A 25382-nucleotide genomic window follows, 5' to 3' on the forward strand; every position below is an offset into this window, starting at 1 on the left:
TCCTGTGTCTTCCGTGGGCTCACGTTCATCATTCCTAAGCTGGGAAAATGTACTTCCTCACCTCAGTCAATGGAACGTGCGCTTACTTATGTCTGCTGCTGCTGCTAAGTCACTTCAGTCGTGTCCGACCCTGTGCGACCCCATAGACGGCAGCCCACCAGGCTCCCCCGTCCCTGGGATTCTCCAGGCAGAAACACTGGAGTGTCTGGAATGGAGTTATTAAAGGAAATGAAGAAAATGTGAACCCAGAGAAGGACGAGAAAAGTCTCCAGAGAGATACTGCTGACCCTTCGGTGTATAGCAGGCTGCATCTTTAAGTTCCAGACGTGGGTTGTTTTTGTGGTTCTGATCTGCATCCACGGCCCTTGCCTAGCCCTGGGTATTCAGCGTCAGAGAAGGAGCGGGTGTGTTGCCTGTGTGTGTGTGTGAGTGTGAGATGGACCGTGTGTTCTTGGAGACGCTCTTCCTCTTGCTGTGCACTCCCTCAGGTGAGACCCCTTCCCCAGGTCCAAGTTCTGTGTGAAGCGTGTGTTCACCATCTTTATGTGCCTTCGTGTGGTGGGGCCAAAACCAGAACCAGCACCCTGCGCCAGCTTGGAGTGGCCCTGCATCCATCGCCTGGCCCCTGGGGCTAACCCGCGGGCCAGAAGTGGAGCCCAGAGCTCTGCACAGAAATCCTGCCGTCCGAGGTCTGCACGCCAGCTCGTGACACAAGAGATGGTCCCTCACCTGGGCGGCTCATTGGAGCCCCCGGGGGGGCCCGTACCTGGCCTTCTAGTTCTGATGTAACTGCCCCTGGTGGGGGCCCAACCACAGTAGTTTGATTAAGTTCCCAGGGGGACTGAGCTGCTCCCCTTAATTACAGGTGGGCCGACTGAGGTCCTTGGGGTGCAGGGGCTCGGCTGTGGGCAGAGCAGGGGTGGGCTCCCCGGCTGCAGGGTCCTGAGCTGCCTGCCCCCCACCCACCGTTTGAGCCAGCAGTTTTGAGTTTTGTCCTGTGCGTCCAACAACAGAGGACCAAAGTCTTCTCTGCTCAACACACACCCGATCTGTCTTACGTGTGTGCCACCTGTACAACAGAAGGCTTGGATCCTCTCCGATGAGCTGGAAATATAATCTGGCTGTAGGGGGCCTGTTGAGGCTTGCCTTTAATTCATTGTGTCTCTTTGATCCTGGCCTGAAAGCCCAAGAGTTCGGATGTTGCGTTTTTATCATCTTCCTTTTCACATCAGCTTCTACCGGCTCAGCTGTCATCACAAGCACATCTTATCCTGTTTGTGTGTTTCGGTTGGTTAAGGCGTTCTTATGTTTGACAGTACTTTTCTCATCTGTGGCTTTTGTGGTTGATGCTTTTAATCAGCACTGACTCTTCAAGAAGATTTAGCTTTTACATCTCAGAGTTAATGACTACCAGTGTGTATCTGGGAGGGCTTCCCTGCTGGCTCAGCGGTTAAGAAGCCACCTGCCAATGCAGGAGATGCAGGTTGGATCCCTGGGTTGGGAAGATCCCCTGGAGTAGCAGATGGCAACCCTCTCAACCCTCTCCAGTGTTGTGCCTGGGAAATCCTGTGGACAGAGGAGCCTGGTGGGCTATAGTCCATGGGGTTCACAGAAGAGTTGGGTAGGACTTAGCAACTCAACAACAACAAGTATGTCTGGGTTGGATATTATCTTAGAGCTCTAGGCTTCAGACTTAGAACCAAAAGTGTCCTCAGAGTTCACCTGGTCCTGACTGAGCAAGAAATTAGTCCACAGGCAAGTGGGAGGCCTTGTCTGGGGCCTGCAGTGCGTTTGTGGTCCAGCCTTTTGAAACTGGGCTCTGTGTCGGGGGTGGTGATCAGTGCTTCCTCATGTTGCATCTGAGCAGACATTGCTAATCAGTCGGTCTGAGACCCACACCTTGGTACTGCAGTCGGTCAGCAATGGCGAGGCAGAGGATACCTGTTTGCCTTGCCTGCCCCTCTCAGCACAGCATGCACACCCAGGTCGGGGAGGCAGTAGGAAAGAGCCCCTGAGTGGCTCTTCACTGAAGACATCATTCGTCCAGCTACCCCAGTGAGCCGTGATGCCCGGCCTGGCCAGCGGCAGATGCATCTAGGGCCTGTCCTATTCCAGACCGCTCAGGCCCAAGGCTGGCTCAGCCCCATGTCTGCCCTCCTGCAGGTGATCAATGTCGACGGGACGAAGCGGCGGACGCTCCTGGAGGACAAGCTCCCGCACATTTTCGGGTTCACGCTGCTGGGGGACTTCATCTACTGGACCGACTGGCAGCGGCGTAGCATCGAGCGTGTGCACAAGGTCAAGGCCAGCAGGGACGTCATCATCGACCAGCTGCCTGACCTGATGGGGCTCAAGGCCGTGAATGTGGCCAAGGTCGTCGGTGAGTCCGGTCAGCCTCCAGCCGGGGGTCAGTCCTGCCGCAGGCTGGTGGCTGCCCTTTGGTCCACAGGCAGCCGAGCTGGAGGCTGAAGCGGGGGTTGTACGTGCTGGACTGGGGCACCCACTCTGGGGCTGGACAGGGCAGGAGATGGTGAAAATATGAGGACACGTGATGGTGGGGTATGGACCGGGCACAGTGAGTGGGCATGACTGGCAGTAATTGTCTCACGGTGGTTAACGCTTATTGAGTGCCTGCTGTGTGCCAGGCTCTGGCCAGGCACCTTGGCGCCCAGAGCAACCCTCTACACTAATGACAAGGCGGCCCTATTAGTGCTGGGGAGAGGGAGGCAAAACCTCATACAAATGGGCGATCAAGCTCCGGACTTGCGCCTGGGGCTGCCCCGACCTCATTGCTGGGCTGGGCTGAGATCGTTGTGCAGTGTGACAGGCTGGACCCTAAAATGCACACCTTGAATCTAAAAGCCGGGATCTGCAGAAAGTTCCCTTAACACAATGACTTGTCTCTCTATGACTAGGATTCCCAATGCAAGTCCGCCAGCTATGCTGGGGGCCGTAGTGTCCAGCTGCGCCAGGGGGACAGAAGTGGGGACGGGGCAGTGGGCTCTGTGGGGACAGGGACTCTGTCCCCACCTGGGGCCCCCGTGCCGAGTCCTACGCCTTCTCATCAGAGACACTCAGTTAACCTTTGCCGGAGGGAGGGAGGGGGGACTGACCAGAGAGGCCCAGGGCTTGCCCTCAAGTTGCTTCTAGTCCAGTGGGTGAGACACTGCTTTGTCAGCTCTGCTGCCAGGCTGGTGATTAAAGCTGAGATGTGAAAGTGATGCCTGGCTTTAAAATGCAAGGGAGGGCATTTGAGCATGGAATTTGGGGAGCAGGTGGGGGCAGGGTCTGCCTGGCAGAAGGGACAGCTGAGCAGGGGCCTGGAGGTGCGGCCTGAGGGCCACCTGGGGGGTGGGGCGGGGATGGTGCACCCCTGTCTCCAGGAGAGGCCTTTGGTCTCAGCCTACCCTCCTGAGACCAGATGATGTAATCTGCACACTTGGTTTACCAGCCGCCTTGGAAAACACATTCATTATCTATGGCAGAGCGCAAGGCCCATCAGCAAATGGGTGTTTGAAAAGCAAAGAATAAAACCGCAGAGATAAGAAAAATGATGCCTCCATGGGGTGTGATTTAAAGTTGAGAAATTGGGTCCCTTCCCACCTTCTTTCTCTCTCTTGTCGGGATTTACTGAGAAAGATGGCAGAGAGGATTGCTTTTTTTAGCTGAAATATTTAACACGAAATTAAAGCCAATTTTAACAGCACTGCAGCAGAGTGAGTCTAACAGGCTGGCCCAAAATAAAATGTATGCTGACTACTGTCTGTTGGAATAAGAAACAGGCGCCTTGGGCCGTCCTGGGTGAATCTCAGATTTCGAGGGCGCTGAGAATGTCGGGGACTCAGAGGAGGAACCATCCGGGTGGTGACCTGGGCTGCAGTCTGGTCAGCAGGCAGGGAGGCCAGGCCCAGTGGGGAACGGGGAGCAGAGGGCTAGGTGTCCCCAGGTCGCCTTGAGGATGGAAGCCTTCAAGTGTGCAGGGAGGCCCCGGCCCAGAGCCTTGCTCCGCCCTGTCCTTGAGCCGGCAGGGAGGCCCTGGGTTTCCACCAACCCTCCCTGCTGTCCCCTAGAGGCGTCTGGAGGAAATGAAGCCACGTAGAACCGGGGAGCCAGCGCCCCCACTTGCAGGGCCACTGGGGCCTAGAACCTGTGTCTTTCCGTCCAGGAACCAACCCGTGTGCGGACGGGAACGGGGGCTGCAGCCACCTGTGCTTCTTCACGCCCCGCGCCACCAAGTGCGGCTGCCCCATCGGCCTGGAGCTGCTGAGCGACATGAAGACCTGCATTGTGCCCGAGGCCTTCCTGGTGTTCACCAGCCGGGCCGCCATCCACCGGATCTCCCTGGACACCAACAACAACGACGTGGCCATCCCGCTCACGGGCGTCAAGGAGGCGTCCGCCCTGGACTTCGACGTGTCCAACAATCACATCTACTGGACCGACGTCAGCCTGAAGGTACGGCGGCGGGGTGTCCTGCTCTGCACCTCTCCTCTGAGTGCCTGCCAGCAGTGGTATCGCCTCAGAGGCTTAAAAAAGGCTTTCTTTTTTTTAATAGATTTTCTTTTTTGGGGGGCCATAATGTGTATGATCTTAGCTCTCCGATCATGAAGAGAGCACAATGCATGATCCCTCTGTATTGGGAGCACAGTCTTAAGCACTGAACCACTGGGAAGTCCCTTAATATATTGTTTAATGATTTATTTATTTGGCTGGGCCGGGTCTTAGTTGTGACACTTGGGATTTTCAGTCTTCATTGTGGCAAGCGGGATCTTTGGTCTCAGCCCGTGGGATCTAGCTCCCCGACCAGGGATTGAACCCAGGCCCCCTGCATTGGGAGAGTGGAGTCTTAGCCCCAGGACCAACAGGGAAGGCCCAATAGTTTTGTTCTATTTTTTTATTTAACGGAAGTCTAGTCGCTATACAATGTCAGTAGCGAGTGCATTGTATCGTGATTGACCATTTTGAAAGGTTACACTCCATTTATCACTATTAATATATTAATATATATTAATAAATTATCCATATACTGGCTATATGCCCCGAGTGGTCCAGTGTATCCTTGTAGCTTATTTTATACCTAATAGTTTGTACCTTTTACTCTCCTACCCTGATGTTGCCTCCTATTCCGTCTTCCCACGGTAACCACTGTATCTGTGAGCCTGCTTCTTTTTTGTTATATTCACTAGTTTGTTACAGTTTTTAGATTCCCATATAAGTGATATGCTACAGTATTTGTTTTTCTCTGATTTATGACAAAGCATAATCCCCTCCAAGTCTCTGCATGTTGTTACAGATGGCAAAATTTCATTCTTTTTTATGGCTGACTATAAAAAATTAAAAGAAAAAAGCTATAGGGAGTTCCTTGGTGGTTCAGTGGTTAGGACTCTGTGCCTCCCCTGCAGGGGGCACAGATTCCATCGCTGGGTCGGGGAACTAAGATCCCACAAGCTGCAGGGTGCAGCTAAAAATAAATAAATTTTTAAAAATTAAAGCAAAAATTAAAGAAGTATTTATTATGGCTTGGTTCAAACCAATAGAACACTAGTGAACCCATGTTAATACCTAAGCATAAATGATTACAATGAGCAGATCCGGTGGACACACAGGTGGCCGTTTCTAGAGTGATTATGTATCCATGTGTCTTTTGATTCACCCCGCTCACTCCCTCACGAGTGCCCACTTACTTAACAAACTTTCTTTGTTCTGGGTGCTCATGTAAATATCCTGGATAATTGTAGGAGAGCTTATCTTCTCAAGTAGAATTTGGCAAACTGGTGCTTGGGCCAGCCTCCTCATTTGGTCAGTCAAGTTTTATTGGAACAGTGGTACCCATCTGCCTGTGGATCGTCCGCACCTACTTTTGTGCCACTGTGCTTGTGTGCTGATTCACTTCAGTCGTGTCTGACTCTTTGCGACCCCATGGACTGTAGCCCGCCAGGCTCCTCTGTCCATGAGATTATCCAGGCAAGAATATTGGAGTGGGTTGCCATGCCCTCCTTCAGGGGATCTTCCTGACCCAGGCATAGAACCTGCATCTCTTGTGTCTCCTGCATTGGCAGGCGGGTTCTTTACCACTAGCGCCACCAGGGAAGCCAGTAGGTAGTGGCAAATCCATGTACCCTGTGATACCTAAAATATTTACCAAAAAAACCCTCTAACCCCTATTCTATGCCCTGGACAACTGAAATGGTTTAGTTATCTATCTTTTATTCTACCATTGGTATTACATGGTTCGTAAGATTTTTTTTGATTTTAAAAGTCATAGGGTTCACTGTAGAAAGAGAGAAAAATATACAGACAAAGTATAAAGAAGAAAATAAAACACCCACATCTCCATCATCTCGAGTCAGCCACTGATGTCATTGTAGTGAATTTCCTTGGATTTTTTCCCTATGTTATTGTTTCTGTAATCAGTCATATGCTACATAGAATTTTGTATCCTGTTTTTTTTTGTCACAGAACATATTTTATCAAGCTATTACAAACTGTTCAACATAATTCTTTAAATGTGTATTCTACCATACGTATATTTCTTAATCATCGCCTTATTTTAAATGGCCTTCCAGTTTTTTCCCAACTCTAAACTATACCGCAGTAACAGATGTCTCTGTGTGTAACATCTTTTCTGTATTTTCTTTGCTTTGAATAACATTTCAGGAGGAAGATTACTGGGTGAAAGATCCAGTGATTTCTTTTTTAGGGTGTAACTATTTTGAAGGGTCCTGAGATGTGTATATATAACATAGCTTATATAATGATTTATTATTTTATAATTATGTACTATTATATAATATTTACATAGTTAAAGTATGTATCATATATATATACATATACATATTGCCAAATTGTTTCTTCTGAAAAGGTTGTGTTTCAAAAGTTCCTTTAAAAACGCGAATATTGAGGGGGAATAAATACAAGAAATAAAGAGAATAGAAACTCAAGTGTTACGATCTGGCCCCTCATCAGTAGCTGGTCAGTAGTTGCTCCAGCATCACTTGGTGAGACGTCTGCCGAAACTCTGGTTCCTAACGGGTGGTCCTCTCCTCCTCCCCACTCCCAGACCATCAGCCGGGCCTTCATGAACGGGAGCTCCGTGGAGCATGTGATTGAGTTTGGCCTTGACTACCCGGAAGGCATGGCCGTCGACTGGATGGGCAAGAACCTGTACTGGGCAGACACCGGGACCAACAGGATCGAAGTGGCCCGGCTGGACGGGCAGTTCCGGCAGGTCCTCGTGTGGAGGGATCTGGACAACCCGCGGTCGCTGGCCCTGGACCCCACCAAAGGGTAAGGGCTGCTTTGCCAGCCCGTGCGCCCGTGTCCCCACCACCCCTCCACACCAGGCAGTGCGGTGATGCCCCGAGGCAGACGGCTGCCCACTGCCCGTCGACGCTGCAGTTCAGAGTAGTAATGACCGCCACTAGCTTGGAGGTGGCCGGGACCAGCAGGACTCTTGGGGGGTCATCCGGTTCATTTCACAGTCGGGACACTGAGGCCCAGAGCAGAAGCAGGAAGGGAGGGAGGCCCCCGTATCAGGCACCACCTGGGCCCTCCCAGGGGAGCCTCTTGTCGGAGCACCCAGGGGCCCTGCCAGGGTGGGTGTCTTTATACCTGATTTCACGGATGCAGAAACTGAGGCTCGGAGAAGCTCAGAGACTGAAGGTCACTGAAGGTCATGTCAGTGGGCCAAGAAGCCCTATCCAGACCCCTGTCCGGAGCTGCTTCTCCTGGCTTCTTGCAGCTGCTTGGATGCAGTTTAAAACCTGCCTTGCAAGGCGCATGCTTTGATCTGCCAGGCAGCCTGGGGACCCTGTCCTGGGGCCAGAGGGCCGAGCGGAGTCTTCTTCTGCCTGCAGTGCTCACCCCATAAAGCATCAGTGATGTGTAGGGAGCACCCAAACCCTGCCTGCTGCATGCTTTTAAGGAAGGAAGATTTCTGCAGAACAAAGGGAGAGGTCTGGATTTTAGTGAAAGAACCAGGAAACACAAGTCTGGGATGGAGGTTTCTTCCCCAGAGCTGCTATTGAAGAGCCAGGAAAGAGGTGGCGGTGGAGCCGAGTTCGAATCCCGGCCCTGCAAGGCCTGTTTGTCTGGGGCTCGTGTTTTCTTCCTCCTTTGAGGAAGGGGACTGTGCGCCCTGATTGGTCCACATTCTCCTGTCCAGCCTAGTTAAGTGTTTGTGTCTGACATGGGGTCCCAGCCTGGATGTCCCGGCACGTGGTCACCACGTTTGTGCACCCGAACAAGAATATCAGGGCTTAGCTTGCAGGATGTAGCTCCGTGGCTGCTCCTGGAGGACAGTGGGGTGGTGGGGGGCTCCCAGGCCTCCTCCTGGTCCCTGCTTCCTGCAAGATGCCTTCAGCACGGCCCAGGAGATGGCGGCAGGCAGGCGCCCTGCCCTGACTCAGGGGTGGACACGCTGACTGCACCCGCCCTGCTCCTGTGTCTTCCAGCTACATCTACTGGACTGAGTGGGGCGGCAAGCCCAGGATCGTGCGGGCTTTCATGGACGGGACCAACTGCATGACGCTGGTGGACAAGGTGGGCCGGGCCAACGACCTCACCATCGACTATGCTGACCAGCGTCTCTACTGGACTGACCTGGACACCAACATGATCGAGTCATCCAACATGCTGGGTGAGAACTGGCCGCCTTCAGCCCCCAAGGCACTGTGCCCTCGGGCCTGCAAGGTGTGGACGGGCCCCAAATGCTGACCCAGCATGCCACCTGAGGGGTCCCTTTCTGCCCCCGGTGCTGACAGCCAGGTCCTGGCCAACCCCAGGCCAGGATTCTAACCTGACCTGACATCACATAGCATAGGTTTGCGGTGATGGGGAAACTGAGGCCCAGGGAGGTCACGGGACCGGTGTAAGGTCACCGAGCATCGCTCAGCCCCCAGGACCACATGCTCCATCTCTACCCGACCCTGAATTCCTCCTGGGTACCAGGCATCGTTATGGGGCCACTCAGCACCCTGGGATTAGACTAAAAACAAACCCAGGACTTCCCTGGTGGTCCAGTGGTTAGGATTCCACCTGCCAATGCAAGGACACAGGTTCAGTCCCTGGTCGGGGAAGATTCCACATGTTGGGCCATCTAAGCCCCTGGGCGACTAAGCCCCTGCACCGTAACTCCTGAGCCCACTCCCTAGGGCTTGTGGTCCCAACAAGGGAAGGGAGTGCTCCCCGCACACAGCAACCAGAGAATGCCTACAGGCAGCAGCAAAGACCCAGCGCAGCCGAAGACACATAAATAAATGATAATTAAAAAGCAAAAAAAAAAAGAAACCCCTTATTCCATATCACCCAGTCGTGAGGGCAGGATTTGAACCTAGAACAGGACTGGACTTCCTCATGGGGGGGCAGGGCTGGCTCTCTTGGGTGGTACCAGGTGGTGGAGCTACTCTTTGCAAATGAGGGAATTTGGCTTCCTTCCTTCCCGCTGCTGCCGCCACCTGGGGTAGGCACAGTTGTACCCACTTTACAGATGAGGAGACTGAGGCCTTGGTGGGCCGAACCGCTTGTCCCAGGTATTGTGTGAACAGAGCCAGGGCCGGAAGCTCTGTGTTCTGGTTTCTGCTCACAAGGGGCTGCACCTGCCCTGCACACGGACTGTCCTGGTTCATGGGGCCCACAGCGAGGCTTGGCTGCGTCTTCGAGGCCACCACGCCAGCCCCGCAAGGAGTGAGAAGGGCTGGTGGCAGGTGGGAGACTGGTTGCCACACAGCCGTGGTTGCCCGAAACAATTAGGCTCCCTGATTACCCCGGAGTGATGACACAGTCAGAGGAAAAGCAGTGAAAGCCCTGGAAACCCGCCCAGACCTGCAGGTCGAGGGCAGTCGGGTGCATCCGGCCGGGCTGTTCTCTGCCATGGCAGGTTTCCCACTGAACGGCACAGATGTGTTCAGAGCACTTGGTTAACAACAGGGGAGGCCCCAGCGGGAAGAGGGCCGTGTGTAAGAGCTGAGCATGGATCGTGAGCCTGGGGTTTTTCACTTTTTTCCTTTTTAAAAATCATTTTCAAACATTTCATATCATGCCATAGATGATTTTCATTCTGCTTCCTCCTCTTCCCACATAGGAGGAGCACGTCCGCAAGTCTCTGATTTGTTTTCATGGGCTTCATTTAAAAAAAAAAATTTATTTGGCTCTGCGGGGTCTTAGTGGTGGTACAAAGGATTTTCCTTCGATCTTTAGTTGCAGCACGCAAACTCTTAGTTGTGGCATGTGGGATCTAGTTCCTTGATCAGGGATCGAACCCCGGCCCCCTGCATTGGGAACATGGAGTCTTAGCCATTGAACCACCAGGGAGATTCCCATCATTGGCATCATTTTTACCGTGAAATAGAACATATGTGTATATCGGTTTCCGCAATGACTCAGCGGTAAAGAATCCACCTGCAATGCAAGAGACGCAGGTTCGATCCCTGGGTTGGGAAGATCCCCTGGAGGAGGAAATGGCAACCCACTTCAGTGTTCAAGCCTGGAAAAAATCCCACGGACAGAGGAGCCTGGCAGGCTATAGTCCTTGGGGGTCACAGAGAGTTGGATACGACTGAGTGACTCAGCATGCGCACACAGCATATGTGAGGCGTTCGCAGAGCACACACTTTGACAAGGGCAGACTTAGGAACCCACACCGGGGTCGAGGTCGAGTGTCCCCGGGCTCCGCACGTGCTCTCGCCCTCCTGCGGGGCTCAGCCCCCCTCTGCGCCTTTTCCACCGCGTGCCGTCCTCTCGGCCCTGAGCCTGCCTGTTGCCGCTGCAGCCTCAGCAGCTGCCCACACGTGTGTGTGTTCCGCACGTGGCTGCTCGGTGATCAGACTCTGGTTCATTTGACAAGTCCTCTGCTGCGGCATTAGCCTGAGCAACCGTATCCCCACATAGGGTCAATGGGCTAAAATCAAGGTGTGGGCCTGGCCCCCTTCCTTCTGAAGGCTGCTGTCTGGGCCCAGTGCCTTTTCCATCTTCTGGAGGCTGCCTGCCTCCTTGCCTCATGGCCCCTTCCTCCAACTTCAAAGCCAGCCCCTCTCACTGTCGTGTTCTCTCTACCCTTGTGTTTACACCGGGTATCCTGGGATAATTCAGGATCATCTCTGCAGTTCAGAATCTTTAATTTGGTCACACCTGCAAAGCCCCCAGCCATGTAAGGTACGATGTTCACAAATCCTGGAGATTAGAACGTGGACCTCTTTGGAGAAGAGGGAGTGAGTGAGTGAAAGTTGCTCAGTCGTGTCTGACTCTTTGTGACTCCATGGACTATACAGTCCATGGAATTCTCCAGGCCAGAGTGGGTAGCCTTTCCCCTTCTCCAGGGGATCTTCCCAAGCAAGGGATTAAACCTAGGTCTCCCACATTGCAGGCGGATTCTTTGCCAGCTGAGCCACCCGGGAAGTCCAAGAATACTGGAGTGGGTAGCCTATTCCTTCTCCATAGGATCTTCCCAACCCAGGAATCGAACCGGGGTCTCCTGCATTGCAGGCAGATTCTTTACCAACTGACCTATGAGGGAAGCCCTGGAGAAGAGGGAGGAGAATGTTATCCTGCTCATAACTTCTTCTTGTTCAGTTGCTAAGTTGTGTCTGAATCTTTGCGACCCCGTGGATTGCAGCAGTCCAGGCTTCCCTTTCCTTCTGTCTCCCACTGAGTAGGTGTTGCTGTCATCTCAGCCTCTGCCACCCCCTTCTCCTTTGGCCTTCAGTCTTTCCCAGCGTCAGGGTCTTTTCCGATGAGTCCCACCTGGTTCCTCTGTCCATGGAATTCTCCAGGAGAGAATACTGGAGTGGGGGGCTTCCCAGGCGGCTCCGTGGTAAAGAATCTGCCTGCGCATGCAGGAGACGCTGGTTCCAACCCTGGTCTGGGAAGACCCCACATGCCTCGGAACGACTGAGCCCACGAGCCAGGACTATTGAGCCTGTGCTCTAGAGCCCTCGGGCCTGTGCGCGGCAGGGAGAGGAGCCACCGCAGGGAGAAGCCTGCTCACTGCAACCAGAGCATCGCCCCTGCTCACCACAGCTAGGGAGAAGCCTGAGCCGCAGCGAAGGCCCAGCACGGCCAGGAACAGACAGATAAATACAAGGAATACTGGAGAGGAGATCTTCTCCAGGAGATCCTCCCAACCCAGGGACTGAACCTGGGTCTCTTGCATTGCTCATAACTTTTACCAAGCACTTGCTTTGTACTGGCATTTTGACCATTCTACATGTATTTTACATGATCTCACTGAATATTTATCACAATGGTAATCACAGACCTCACTGATTTTTTTTATCATAATTTATTACTTTTAAGTATCATGGGTACCCATGAGGACATTTCGTTTTTCAGTTTATTAGACTGCACCGGCTCTTTGTTGGCAGCATGACGGATCTTTAGTTGCGGCCTCCCTGGTAGCTCAGTTGGTAAAGAATCCGCCTGCAATGTGGGAGACCCCGGTTTGATTCCTGGGTCGGGAAGATCCTCTGGAGAAGGGATGGGCTCCCCACTCCAGTATTCATGGGCTTCCCTGGTGTCTCAGGTGGTAAAGAATCTGCCCACAATACGGGATACCTGGGTTCAGTCCCTGGCTTGGGGCGATCCCCTGGAGAAGTGAAAGGCTACCCACTCCAATATTCTGGCCTGGAGAATTCCATGGGCTGTAGAGTCCATGGGGTCACAAAGAGTCGGACACGACTGAGCGACTTTCACTTTCACTTTGTGACATCTAGTTCCCTGACCGGGGATTGAACCCAGGCTCCCTGCACTGGGAATGCGGAGTCTTAACCACTGGACCGCCAGGGAAGTCCTGAGGGCACTCTGAAGAATGCTCACTTTGCAGATGGGGAGACTGAGGGTCGGGGGCTTACACAGCTTGCCCGAGGTCATGTGATCAGTGGAGGAGCAAGGGGACCCAGGCTGACTCCAGAGCCTGGTTCCCATCCCTGTGGTAGACTGCTACGCAGAAGGTTTAATTAAAATTTTTTATTGACATGCAGGGAACTGAGGTTCTGCAAGCCTCATGATGTGGCCAAAATAAAATGAACTATTTTCTGACATGCAAATACAATAAAGTACAAAACAGTGGTCAGGTCAGAGAACTTTTACATACCCATACTTGTACATCCATAGAGGCATCAACACAGCCTGTGCAGCTTCCATGCAGATCAAAGCCAGGAAGCTTCCAGCCCCTGTAAGGCTCTTAGTCAATCTCACCGGCCTTCTCAGGGCTCACTGCTGCACTGATGTCTGTCTACATGCTCCAGTTGTGCCATTCTAGAACTTTCTATCACTGACCATACGGCGCATGCTCTTCAGCATCTGGCTCCTTTCAGTCTAAGGACTGAGATTCACTCACGCTGTTATTCTGTCTTACTGCTGCGTCATGTCCATGGCACGAAGATCTTGCCTTTTTTTAAACCCCTCCTACTGTTGACGGACGTTTGGTTGTTTCTGCCGTGGCTGTTACACACACTCGCCGCTGTGTGCAGTCTCACCTGTGTCCTTTGGGGGACGCTCCGTGCACATCTCTTGTGCTGCAGGCGGGGAGTTGCCTGATCTCAGGGTAGGCGCGCATCTGGGCTCAGCGGGCCCTGCCGGTTTCCCAAAGTGCCCACAATCTTTACGAGCCCGTCGTAGGTGGCCAGGCTGTGGGTTGGCGCCCGTACGGTGCCCTTGCTGACACCGCGCCCCCGTGTCTCCGCGCAGGTCAGGAGCGGGTCGTGATCGCGGATGACCTCCCGCACCCCTTCGGCCTGACCCAGTACAGCGATTACATCTACTGGACAGACTGGAACCTGCACAGCATCGAGCGGGCCGACAAGACCAGCGGCCGCAACCGCACCCTCATCCAGGGCCACCTGGACTTCGTGATGGACATCCTGGTGTTCCACTCCTCCCGCCAGGACGGCCTCAACGACTGCATGCACAACAACGGGCAGTGTGGCCAGCTGTGCCTTGCCATCCCCAGCGGCCACCGCTGCAGCTGCGCCTCGCATTATACCCTGGACCCCAGCAGCCGCAACTGCAGCCGTAAGTGCCTCGCTCTCCCCCTGCCCCTCACTCCCACATGAGATCAGCCTGCCTCTGACAGATAAGGCAGAAAGAAGCGTCTTATCTGGGGTGCACATGGGCAGTTGGGCAGGTTGTGCACTGCACATATGCATACTGTTACCTGGAGGCTCGAGCTGGGTAGAAGACCTGTTGCTTCATCAAGACATGATTAGATGGGCCAAGCCCGCAGCTGACACGTCCCGTGGGAGGCTCTTTGGCTGTGAAAAACAGTCTCTGTCACTTATAGATTTGGACACTGTTCCAAATGCTTTTTACGGCACTTAATCCTCTAGGCTTGGAGAAGGAAATGGCAACCCACTCCAATATTCTTGCCTAGAGAATCCCGTGGACAGAGGAGCCTGGTGTGCTGCTGTCCATGGGGTCGCGCAGAGTCAGACACGACTGAATTGACTTAGCAGCAGCAATCCTCCAGTCTATGGGATAGGCAGCATCACTGTCCCCATTTCACAGACAAGGACCCTGAGCACAGACACACGTAGTTCCCCACCCAAGGCCACACAGCAGTGAGCCTTGGAACCAGGTCTGGATCCAGGCAGCCTGGCTCCAGAGTCCCCGCCCCGACCCCTTACTGCCAGCCTCACGCCCACTTGTGTGATCCTCACACTGACCCTCTAAACGAGGTCGGCCTTTTCTCTTTCATTCCGGTACTCAGAAAAGCAAGGTTCAGAGAGCTGGAGCGTGACTTCCCCTCGGCCCGCAGGGAGAACAGACGTGTCCTGTTAGCAGACTTTTCTCCTGTGACCTCACCAGAGCGCTGCTTAGAACTCGGCCTCTGAGCAGCTGTAGACAGTTTACAAAGCTCTTTGTCACCCGGGGCCTTGTGTGAGCCCCTCGTGGCCCTGGGCATTGGGAGGACTGGGCGTCCACGGTCCAAAACTGTGGATGAGGGACCCACAGCCTCGAAGGGCGGAGGGGCTTGGGGGCAGTCCTCGGCTGGTATGTGATGGGACTCCCCACTCCTGGGCTCCCTTTGGTCCTGCTGTCCATTTTCCGGGGGGCGGGGCATAACCTCGAGGAGTCAAGTGGAGGCGCAGGTCATCCATCCCCCAGAGGGGATGCGACCTGGGTGCCGGCTTCCACGGCTGCAGACCCAGGGCCACAGTTGGATTCACGTGGCGCAGCCGTAGCTCTGACCGTGGCCTCTGCACGTTCGGGGTCCTGGCAGCCCCGAGGAGCGCCCCCTCCTGGTCTCACTGTTTACATGGTTTTCGGCTGTTCCTGGAGCTCACAGAAGCCCCTGGAGAATCCCAGTCACCAGAGCATCTCCCAGCCTTGTCGGCCAGAGTCTGAGCTTCACTGCCTTTCCCTCCTTCCGACTTAAGTCTTGATAATCTGAAAAGAAATGGGGGCCTTCCCTGCTGGTCCAGTGGCTGAGACTTCGCTTTCCTGGCGCGTAGGGCCTGGGTTCGAGCCCTGCTCAGGACACTAGTGCCACGTGCATCAACTCAGAGCGTGCATGCTGCAGCTGAAGGTCCCGCATGCCTCAGCGAAGGCCCTGTGTGCTGTAATGAAAACCCAGCGCAGCCAAGTAAACGTTTTTCAAAAGGAAATGGATATCTAGTTTTAAAATAACACATGCACTTATAATAAAATACTGAAACGACAGAGACACGTGTAACACAGAGAGTCAAATTCCTCATAGTCCCCCCGCCAAGAATCGACTGTGTCCTCCCAGCCGTTTCCACGTCCGTCTCGCCGGTACACACACGGACCTGCTTTTTACCATAGGATGCGCCGCCGCCCTCCCCGCCCCCTCCCCCTTCGGCGCCGACACTGACCCGCGGCCCCTCGTTTGTCTGCCCCCCTCCAGCGCCCACCGCCTTCCTGCTGTTCAGCCAGAAGTGCGCCATCAGCCGGATGATCCCTGACGACCAGCGCAGCCCAGACCTCATCCTGCCGCTGCACGGCCTGCGCAACGTCAAGGCCATCGGCTACGACCCGCTGGACAAGTTCATCTACTGGGTGGACGGGCGCCAGAACATCAAGCGAGCCAAGGACGACGGGACCCAGGCAAGTGTGCCTGCTGGGAGCGCCGGAGTGTGGAGGGGCAGCCGGGGGGTGCGCTTCCACGAGGGGCTGGCCCTGGCGGCTTCTAGGCCACCGCCACCCCCTTTTCCTAGCAGAGGGGGTGCCAGGGGAGCATGGTGGGCGGTAGGTGATGATCTGGGCCCCAGTTCTGTCCTTGTGGGGTGTCAGGCTGAGTTGTGCGAAACCCTGAGATGATGACTCTTATGTGGAAACTGGATTTTGCAGTTGTTTACAGAGTGCTGGTGGTGTCAAACCCTGTGGGATCTTTTTTTTTCCCCTTTCCACAGTGGTTTTGTACAAGGACAGTTGGTATTGGTGGTATTTATTTTTTATTTCAGAGGAGTTGTATACTGTCGGTTCTGCTATGATGCAGTATGTGTGTTTCTGAAAATCACCACACTGTGTAAAATGGTGCAGAACAGCCCAGGTCTGATGGGGGGGCAGGGTGGGGGGGGACTAAGAATTCAGCCCTCAAAACTCCATTAGCGACAAATTAAGCCAAAGAGAGGAACCTGGTGATGCAGAGGCCCTGCCCTGCACTTTAAATGGTTCGGTACATAAATGCTACGGCAGATATGGCCCTTGACCTTTCAGAGACCTGAAGTTGGCTGAGGACACGGGAGTCGGAGGGTTGCAGTTTGTGGGTTTTTGGTGGAACTGTGGAAGGAATGTTGCCTGAGATGGGACGTAACATTGAAACCCCAGGATGGACGGTTTTTTCTCCCAGTGCACGGGGTCTGAGGGGCGCTGGAGGCACGTGTTCACGCACCCCTGCTTGGTGCAGTGCCAGCTGCGTGCTCTGCACTTGCTAGTGTTTCTCCTGGATGGAGTTGTGCAACCTCGAAAACCACGTTCTGCTGAACTCGTCCCTGGTACATCACAGCGTGGGAGCAGAGGCACATTTTCCAAACCTGAGTCTGGCAGAACTGACTGCTTTTCTGTGTCAGGTGTTTGTGACCCAGGCCAGGAAGGACGTTGTCGCTGCAGCCTCCAGGCTCATCCGGCGTATCCAGCCGTGTGACAGGGAACTGTGGCCAGAATCCCAGTAGGCCACGCCTGCCTGGTCATGCGTTTCGAAAGGCTCCTTTCACAAAAGCTATGGAACCCAGCTGTCTCCTTCTCGGTCAAGTAGTCACTGCAATAGCTTATGTCATCGTAGGGGAGTCTTGGCACTGTCATGACAACAAGGCTGTTTGTGTCAGGAGGGATTTTCAGAAGGTCTTCCTGTCTGTAACATTAAGTGTTTCTGTTCCCTGCCCCGAGCTGGGTACCAGGGCTGCCTGTACAGCCGGGCATCACGAGATACTTCGTCCGGCAACAATGACCAGTTAGCTGTCCTTTGACGAGTGTGTCCTTGGTGGATGGTAGCAGCTACAGCTGTGCCCAGGTGGGAGCAGAGCCTGGGGAAGATGGTGGGAATGGATTTCTTTCATCTCTTTCCGGCTCAGGTGACAGTGACTTTGAGTCCTTTGGAGAACGTAAAGTGTTAATTGATGGACTGTGGCTTCCCTGCTGAGAAAGTTGCTGGGTGCAAATTGCCTTCAGGTCCCACAGAGAGGCCGTTCTTTTGCGTTCTTTCATGGTGTCTGCAAAAGGGGGGAGGACTTTGAAGAATAAGGCCCTTTTAAGAGCACTTAATCATTTCCCTCCCTACTGAACTCTGTTTTCCTGTGGCTTTGATTATTTGGAGCACCACCCCCACCCCAAGGATGGTGTTCTTCATTATTAATTGCGTGCTCAGTTGTGCCTGACTCTTTGCGGCCCCAGGGACTGTAGCCCCCCAGGCTCCTGTGTCCTTTGAATCTTCCAGGCCAGAATACTGGAGTGGGTGGCCATTCCCTTCTCCAAGGGATCTTCCTGACCCAGGGATCGAACCTGCGTCTCTTGCATCTCCTGCACTGACAGGTGGATTCTTTTACCACAGGTGCCGCCTGGGAAGCTCATTATTATCTGCTTGGCTTTTACTTTTCTAGTTAATTTTTTATTCTTTCATTGTGGTAAACATACATTACATAAAGTGTACCATTTTAGCCATTTTTAAGGGTACAGCTCTGTGGCCTTAAGTACATTCATACTGTTGAACGCCCATCACCACTGTCTGTCTCTGATGACAGTCTGTCCCCGTTAAACACTAACTCTCCTCCCGCCTCCTTCTCCCCCAGTCCCTGGTACCCACCATCCTGTTCTCTGTCTCTGAGAATCTGACAGCTCTTAAGTCCTGCCTGTAGGTAGAACCATACGATCAATGTCTGTCCTTTTGTGACTGGCTGATTTCACTGAGCACAATGGCCTCGAGGTTCATCATGGCAGGTATCAGAATATCCCTCCTCTTTAAGACTGAATAACGTCCCACTGCGTGTACAGAACACGCTTTGCGTATCCATCCACCCACCAGTGGACACGGGTTGCATCCGCTTTTGGACCACTTAGTTAAGGACCACTCTGTCCTGTGGGGGGGCGGGCTGTTGATGGTGACATTGAGTTGGCTTCTGTTAAGACGGTTTGTGCTGGCATTGTGCTGTTCCTTATGTGAAACCTGGAGTTCGGGCTTTATGAAACTGGCCAGCCGTGTAAAGTTATCTCCTCGTCCCTGTCTGCCCGGGGAGGGACGTGGGCGCTGTGTCATTATACCAGGCACTTTTCTCCACTGGTTGTTCCGATGCGTGTGTGCCCGGCTCGCACATACCACCCTCCACGGGGAGCCCGACTCTGGCCAGGGCCGGCTGGAATCTTGCTTTACTCCCAGGCTGTCGGCTGGACTGGTCTGTGGGCTTTGGCCAGAGAGCTCCGTGGCTCCTGAGAAAGGAAGGTGCTGGCTGGAGTTGATGCTTGCCTCCTAGGGCCCACAGCTCCTGGGATGTGGATGCTATTACCTGCAGAGATGCGAGTGGCATACTTCTAGTTGCTCAGCAGGGCTGGACCAGAGGCTGCCGGGTGTGTTGGGGGGGTGGTGGGACGGTGGGGGGTTCCTCTCCAGCTGGGTCCTAGAGGCTGGGCCTGGGGAACGGGGCTTCCTTTTGCCTGCAAGCCACCTCTTGCCCACCATGTGACTTGTGGTTTTATTAACTCCTGAAAAGAGGCAGATAAAGAAGGTCTGCAATGAGCTGTGATCAGAGCATCATTAGAAGATGATGCCCTTCTCAAGAGAAGGGGCTTTTCATCCAGACCATTGGTGGCAGCAGCCCAGGAGTGTGGGAAGCCCCTTTGCACCAGGTCAAGTCACCCGAGCACCCAGGGGGACCACATCCACCAAGGAGTTGGGCTCTGGCCTGGGAGGGAGATGAGAGGTGCTCCTCCTCCAGCATCAGTTCATGAAACGAGGGATTCCCTGTCAGTGACTCTGAGAGCCAGGCTCATCCCTGAGATGCAGCGGATGGCACGAAGTCGGGCAGAGCTCCCGGGAGAGGCTCGGGGTGGAGACCCAGAGGGATAACAGCCTCTGAGAGGGGCCTGCAGTGCCCCTGTGCTCCCAGGATACACTGCAGGGCGGCTCTGTACCCTCACGTGCCCTTGAATCGCCCCCCCAGCCTCTGACCCTCAGGGAAGAGACTGAGAGACGGACCTCCAAGCTGGACGCCTACGGTCCCGGCACCCTAAATGTTTGTGGCTCAGTCGCTCAGTCGTGTCTGACTCTTTGTGACCCCATGGACTGTAACACGCCAGGCTTCCCTGTCCTTTACCATCTCCTGGAGTTTACTCAAGCTCATGTCCATTGAGTTGGTGATGCCATCCAACCATCTCATCCTCTGCCGCCCCTTTCTCCTCCCGCCTTCTGTCTTTCCCAGCATCAGGGTCTTTTCCAGTGAGTCAACACTTCACATCAGGTGGCCAAAGTACTAGAGCTTCAACCTCAGCATCAGTCCCTGAGTATTTTAAAAGACAGTAAGACTTGAGAGTTTTAATCCAAAAGCCTGGGTCTAAGGAAACAAGAAGGGAGGAGATGCCTTGAGCTGGGGCCTGCGATCCTGGCTGACCACTTGGCCGCCTGGCAGTCCCCCTCTCTGCCGAGCAGGCCCAGGCCGGCCAGCCAGGGTGGGGCGGCTACCATCTGGGTCCCGTGCCGTCACCAGTGGCCGGGCCTGGCCCAGAGCTCATGGTGAGAACTCCCCCGGAGGCTGTCAAGGGAGCCCCTTCACGCTCAGGTGGACGTGTGGGCAAGAGCTGATTGGAAAGGAAAGGTTCCAAACAGGGTTGAGATTTTGACGCTCGCTGTGGACCGGGTCAGAGGCCTCCGCCCTCCTCGCTGCTTCTCCAGCGGATGCCCGTTTCTTTACCATCTTACAGCCCTTCGTTCTGACCTCTCCGGGCCAAAGCCAGAACCCGGACAGGCAGCCGCACGACCTCAGCATCGACGTCTACAGCCGGACGCTGTTCTGGACGTGTGAGGCCACCAACACCATCAACGTCCACCGGCTCAACGGGGACGCCATGGGCGTGGTGCTGCGGGGGGACCGCGACAAGCCAAGGGCCATCGCTGTCAACGCCGAGCGCGGGTGCGGGGCCGCCGCGGGCTGGGGTGCTGTCCCTGCGGGGGTGCGCCGGGCGCCTTTCCCGTGCATGCTGGCCTCTCGGGCCGGAAGGGGTCTTCCACCCCCAACATGCCCATCTACCAGGAGCTCCCCAGGGTCCCTGCCACCACAGCCAGGGGTCGGCGGGGCGAGGCAACACCAGCTCATTCCCAGTCGTGGGGAGGAGGCGGAGGCAGCCAGGGACGGCCTGGACTGAAAGCCTGTGCAGGGCTTTGATAAGAGACACAGGTCACAGGTGTCGGACCATCCCATCAAGTCTGAACCCCGTGCAGCCATCCTTTCCATAGCATCCCAGGTGGTGGCAAGTTCCTCACTTGCATAGGTCCCACCATGGGGAGGTCACTACCTGACTGGGAGCTTCTTCCTTCCATGAAGCTCCCTGACCCTCCGACCGTCAGCCCTCAGGTTCTCTGTTAGGCTGAGACATGTGGACAGATGTGGAGGGTCCAGAGGAAAGGACCAGAGCAGGGGGCGCCCAAAGCCCCATGACATGAGGTTAGGAAGGTTTGGAGGTGGGAGGCAGGAGCATGGTGGTCACCCCAGATGCCCACAGAGCTGGCCATTCAGAGCCAGAGTCACACCTGCCCAGGCAGTGTTGCTGGGGCTCCTGCCCAGGGGCTGTCATGCAGACCCGAGTTCACATCCCGATTCCATCACTTACGGCCTGTGGGACCTCAGGCAGGTGACGTGACCTCCAGGGACCCAGTTTCCCATGTAGCACCCGGGGGCTCCGTTAGTGCTGGTGGTTCTTCGGGAACCAGTGGAGGGGCCGCCACAAGTGACCACAAACCAGGGGCTTCAAACACAGAGGCCTGTTCTGCGGTTCCAGGGGCCAGAGTCAAGGGCAGCGAGGCCGTGCTCCCGCCGGAGTCTGCAGGGAAGGCTCCTTCCTGCCTCTCTGCTCGGGGGCCCTGCTCCTAGGCTTGTGACTGCGTCCCTCCGCTCTGCCCCCGTCATCATGTGGACCCGTGTTCCGTGGCCTCTTCTCTTTCTTGAGGCCGCTCTCACTGGTTGAGGGCCCTTGCACAGCATGCGGGATCTTAGTTCCCTGACCGCGGACTGAGCCTGTGACCCTCTGCAGTGGAAGCTCGGAGCCTTAACCAGCTGGGACCTCCGGGAAGTCCCAAGGGTGGCCTCATCTTGATCCTTAATTACATCTGCAAACACCTTGTTTCCCAGTAAGGTCACATTCCGAGGTTCCAGGTAGTGTGAGGTCTTGGGGGACATTCTCCAGCCCCTCCAGGGTGTGACCTTTCACCTCCGGGGGCCACCCCCTTGAGGCCGGGGTCATGTGACCGCTCACCTGCTGGATGTCTGCAGGCTCGGGGCTGGTCTCTCTGGGGCTTTGCCGAGGACGGGGCAGGACACAGCAGGTCCTCACTGCCGCCTTCCGCAGGTACCTGTACTTCACCAACATGCAGGACCGCGCCGCCAAGATCGAACGCGCTGCCCTGGACGGCACGGAGCGCGAGGTCCTCTTCACCACGGGCCTCATCCGCCCCGTGGCCCTCGTGGTGGACAACACGCTGGGCAAGCTCTTCTGGGTGGACGCCGACCTGAAGCGCATCGAGAGCTGTGACCTGTCAGGTACGCACCCCAGGGCCTCCCTGGGGATTGGTCCCTCGACAGCCACCCTGTCGGACCCGCCGGGATGCCCGCCTTCCTGGTCATCGGTCACACGCCACAGTCTGTCGGGCCTGATCATCGGTTACACGCCACAGTCTGTCGGGGGGCCTGCTGCGAGGAGGCACATAGAGTCTCCCAGCCACATTCCAGGATGTGGGACCCAAATGATTCCTGATTGGTAGAGTCCAGGGAGGCTCAGAGAGGGTGAGCCCACTGCCCGGGGCCCCCAGTGTGAGATGGAGCAGGAATCCTGTGCCCTTTGCCTCTAGCACCCGCACTTAGAGCTGCTTGGCCACAGCTGCCTTAGTCTGGGGGTCCCTGGGCTGGAGAGGAGCAAGAATGAAAGCTTGGAGGGGCTTTTCTGCCAGAAGTTGGGGTGGGCTGGGGGAAGGGGAGGCACCATGCTTTCAGGGGATCAGCAACTTGGGTCCACGGCCTTGGTCACAAGGCCAACCCAGGTGGGAGCAGAGCTATCTGAGAAGAGGTCTCAGGTCTGCCTGCTTCCAGGGAGCGTGTCCAGCCTGAGCCCGCCGTCCCTCAGACTCCCGGCAGCCCTCCATTCTCCCAGAGCGAGCATGGGCTGAGCGCTTGGGGTCAGCCGCCACTCAGGGGGCACTTATCCCTCTCGCAGGGGCCAACCGCCTGACCCTGGAGGACGCCAACATCGTGCAGCCCGTGGGCCTGACCGTGCTGGGCAAACACCTCTACTGGATTGACCGGCAGCAGCAGATGATCGAGCGTGTGGACAAGACCACGGGGGACGCACGGACACGAGTCCAGGGCCGCGTCGCCCACCTGACCGGCATTCATGCTGTGGAGGACATCAGCCTGGAGGAGTTCTGTATGTGGGGGGCGGGCAGTGGGGGTGTGCGGGGGCCCCCGAGGGGAGGGAGCGCCCCTGTACAGACCACAGCAGCCCCTGGACTGGCCCCCTTGGAGAAAGGAGGAGGGCGGACCAAGGCCAGAGGAGGGCTGAGGCCGTTTTCTTTCTGGCTGTTGGCTGGGCCCAGTCTTGGTGTCCAGAGGCCACCCTCAGGCCCTCACCCCATCCCCTTCTCCATCAGCAACAGGTCGGACCACTCTGACTTCCGTTTCTAGCTCTCGAACCCACTCTGCTTTCCAAGTGTCTGCAATGAGATTTGTTTGGCCTAGCTTTAGATGAATCACCCTCTAGACTGACTCCAAACCAACTGATTAGTAACCTTAATTACACCTGTGCGTCCCTCTTCCAAGAAAGGTGATAAAACCATGGGCATGATAGCTCATCACATCCTCCCCAGCTGGGGAGTAGGGTGGGGAGTTTGGGGGGCACTTTAGGATTCTGCCTACCACAGCCTGACTGTGTCCAGGGGCCTGAGGGAGGGATGTCCGTAATCGGGACCTCTGGTTCCGCTACCTGGTCCTTGGCTATACGTGGATATGGAGATGTGTGTGTCTAAGTGTCTACCTGTCTCTGTCTTCTTGCTTTTCTCTCTTTATCCTGGGCTGCCAGCTGAGTGAGCAGGGCCATCACTGTACTTGTCTTGTGATGCCCACATCTGGCTGCCTTCAAGGCCCTGGGACTGCCTAGCCTCACCCCAGCCCTGTTTTCAGCATATTACTACATTACATATGTTATTTCACAATAATTTATAATTTCAAATGAAATTATATTTTGCAGCTGAAAAAAGTAGAACTCAGTGAGGGTATTACCTCCCCTGTCACCCGGCCAATAAACACAAGGGGGCTTGGATTTGCAGCCAGAGCCCAAGCTTTAGCCACTGGGACTTTTTCTGTTAGGCTTCCTGCTCAGAATCAGGGACATGACCTCTGAACCGGTCGCTTCTTTGTTGCCTGCTCAGTGGTAATTTCTGCCCTTGTGGTCATCAGCTGGGTCCCAGATAAGTGAAGTCACCAGGAAACTAGCTTCTAGATAACCGAGGCGCCCCATACCTATGGGTTAGCAAGTTTGTGTTCATCTGGCCCTTTAGACCATGCTCAGCCAAGTCACGGATTCCTGGGTGTCACTGGTGGATGGTCAGAGCGGTGAATGCCCAGCCCACAAAGGTCAAGACCTGCTGCCTGCTGATGTCGGCAGAAAGCCAGGGGCACTGACTGGTTGCTCCTTGGAACTGGGGCCGGGAGGGCCAGGAAATGTTCAGTGAGCAGGTTTGAGGTTGGAAACCGGGGACGTGGCTGTGAGCACCAGTGTGCGGGGTCTGGGGTGCCATGCAGAGGCTCCTCGTTTTGGGCGAGCGTGGGAGTCCTTCGGTGGGCTCTGCCGTGTTGATCTGGGACGCGGGCCACCCACTCTGCGTCCGCACGCAACCCCACAGCTAACCTCTAAAGCAGGGATGTACTCCGCAGGCTGTGGGTCGCTGTCGTCCTGGCTGCCTTTGCCCTGCAGCTGGCTGACCCGGAGTCACGACCGGTGGCCTGGCCTGTGAAGCCAAAATTATTTACTTTCTCATTTTTGATGGAAAAAGTTGGCTGACCCTGCTCTCAACTATGACTCTGCCATTTTAAAAACACCTAATCCTTGAGATTGAGGAGGAAAAAACCATGGTTTGTCTTCGGGGGTAGGGGTGAGGAGCAGAGTGCTCTTTGCCGTTTCCTCTCACCTGGGGGAGGTCAGCCACCCTCCCGGGCTCCTAACCATTGTCCAGAGATTGGGCACAGGAGGTTAATGGAACTGAGATATTCAAGGTTCCGAGGGTTCGCCACCTTTACTATGTTAATTTCCATGTGTGTTAGTTTACCGCAGCTGCTGTAACAAGCGACCACAAACTGGGTGACTTAGAGCAACAGAAATGTATTCCCTCAAAGTTCTGGAGGCCAGGAGTTCAAAATCAAGGTGCCTGCAAGGCTGTGCTCTCTCGGGAGGCTGGGAGTGAGGGGGCTGAGGGGATGGGGACCAGGGGGAGGGCTACGGGTGTTCCTGTGGTGGCATCATTGCAGCCTCTGCCTCTGCCATCACATGGCCTTCTCCCCTGTCTTCACCTCTTGCGTGCTTGCATGCTAAGTCACTTCAGTTGTGTCTGACTCTTTGCGACCCTACGGACTGTAGCCCGCCAGGCTCCTCTGTCCATGGGACTCCCCAGGCAAGACTACTGGAGTAGTTGCCATGCCTTTTTCCAGGGGATTTTTCTGACTCAGGGATCGAACCTGCAT

The 25382-nt window shown here is 55.1% G+C and overlaps 1 protein-coding gene across 2 annotated transcripts in view; it reads left to right on the forward strand.

Moving 5' to 3' along the window:
• Positions 1-25382, forward strand: part of LRP5 (LDL receptor related protein 5) — a 121851-nt gene that overhangs the window by 80065 nt on the left and 16404 nt on the right. For both annotated transcript variants that reach the window (XM_065937933.1, XM_065937934.1), the window contains exons 8-16: positions 2164-2380; positions 4166-4455; positions 7061-7287; positions 8454-8638; positions 13684-14007; positions 15860-16059; positions 20362-20570; positions 22003-22193; positions 22864-23073. In XM_065937933.1, coding sequence (XP_065794005.1) covers positions 2164-2380; positions 4166-4455; positions 7061-7287; positions 8454-8638; positions 13684-14007; positions 15860-16059; positions 20362-20570; positions 22003-22193; positions 22864-23073 — 2053 coding nt within the window. The remainder of the gene's footprint in view (positions 1-2163; positions 2381-4165; positions 4456-7060; positions 7288-8453; positions 8639-13683; positions 14008-15859; positions 16060-20361; positions 20571-22002; positions 22194-22863; positions 23074-25382) is intronic.

The sequence above is a fragment of the Muntiacus reevesi genome, chromosome 5 (assembly GCF_963930625.1).
Source record: "Muntiacus reevesi chromosome 5, mMunRee1.1, whole genome shotgun sequence".
Taxonomy (NCBI): domain Eukaryota; kingdom Metazoa; phylum Chordata; class Mammalia; order Artiodactyla; family Cervidae; genus Muntiacus; species Muntiacus reevesi.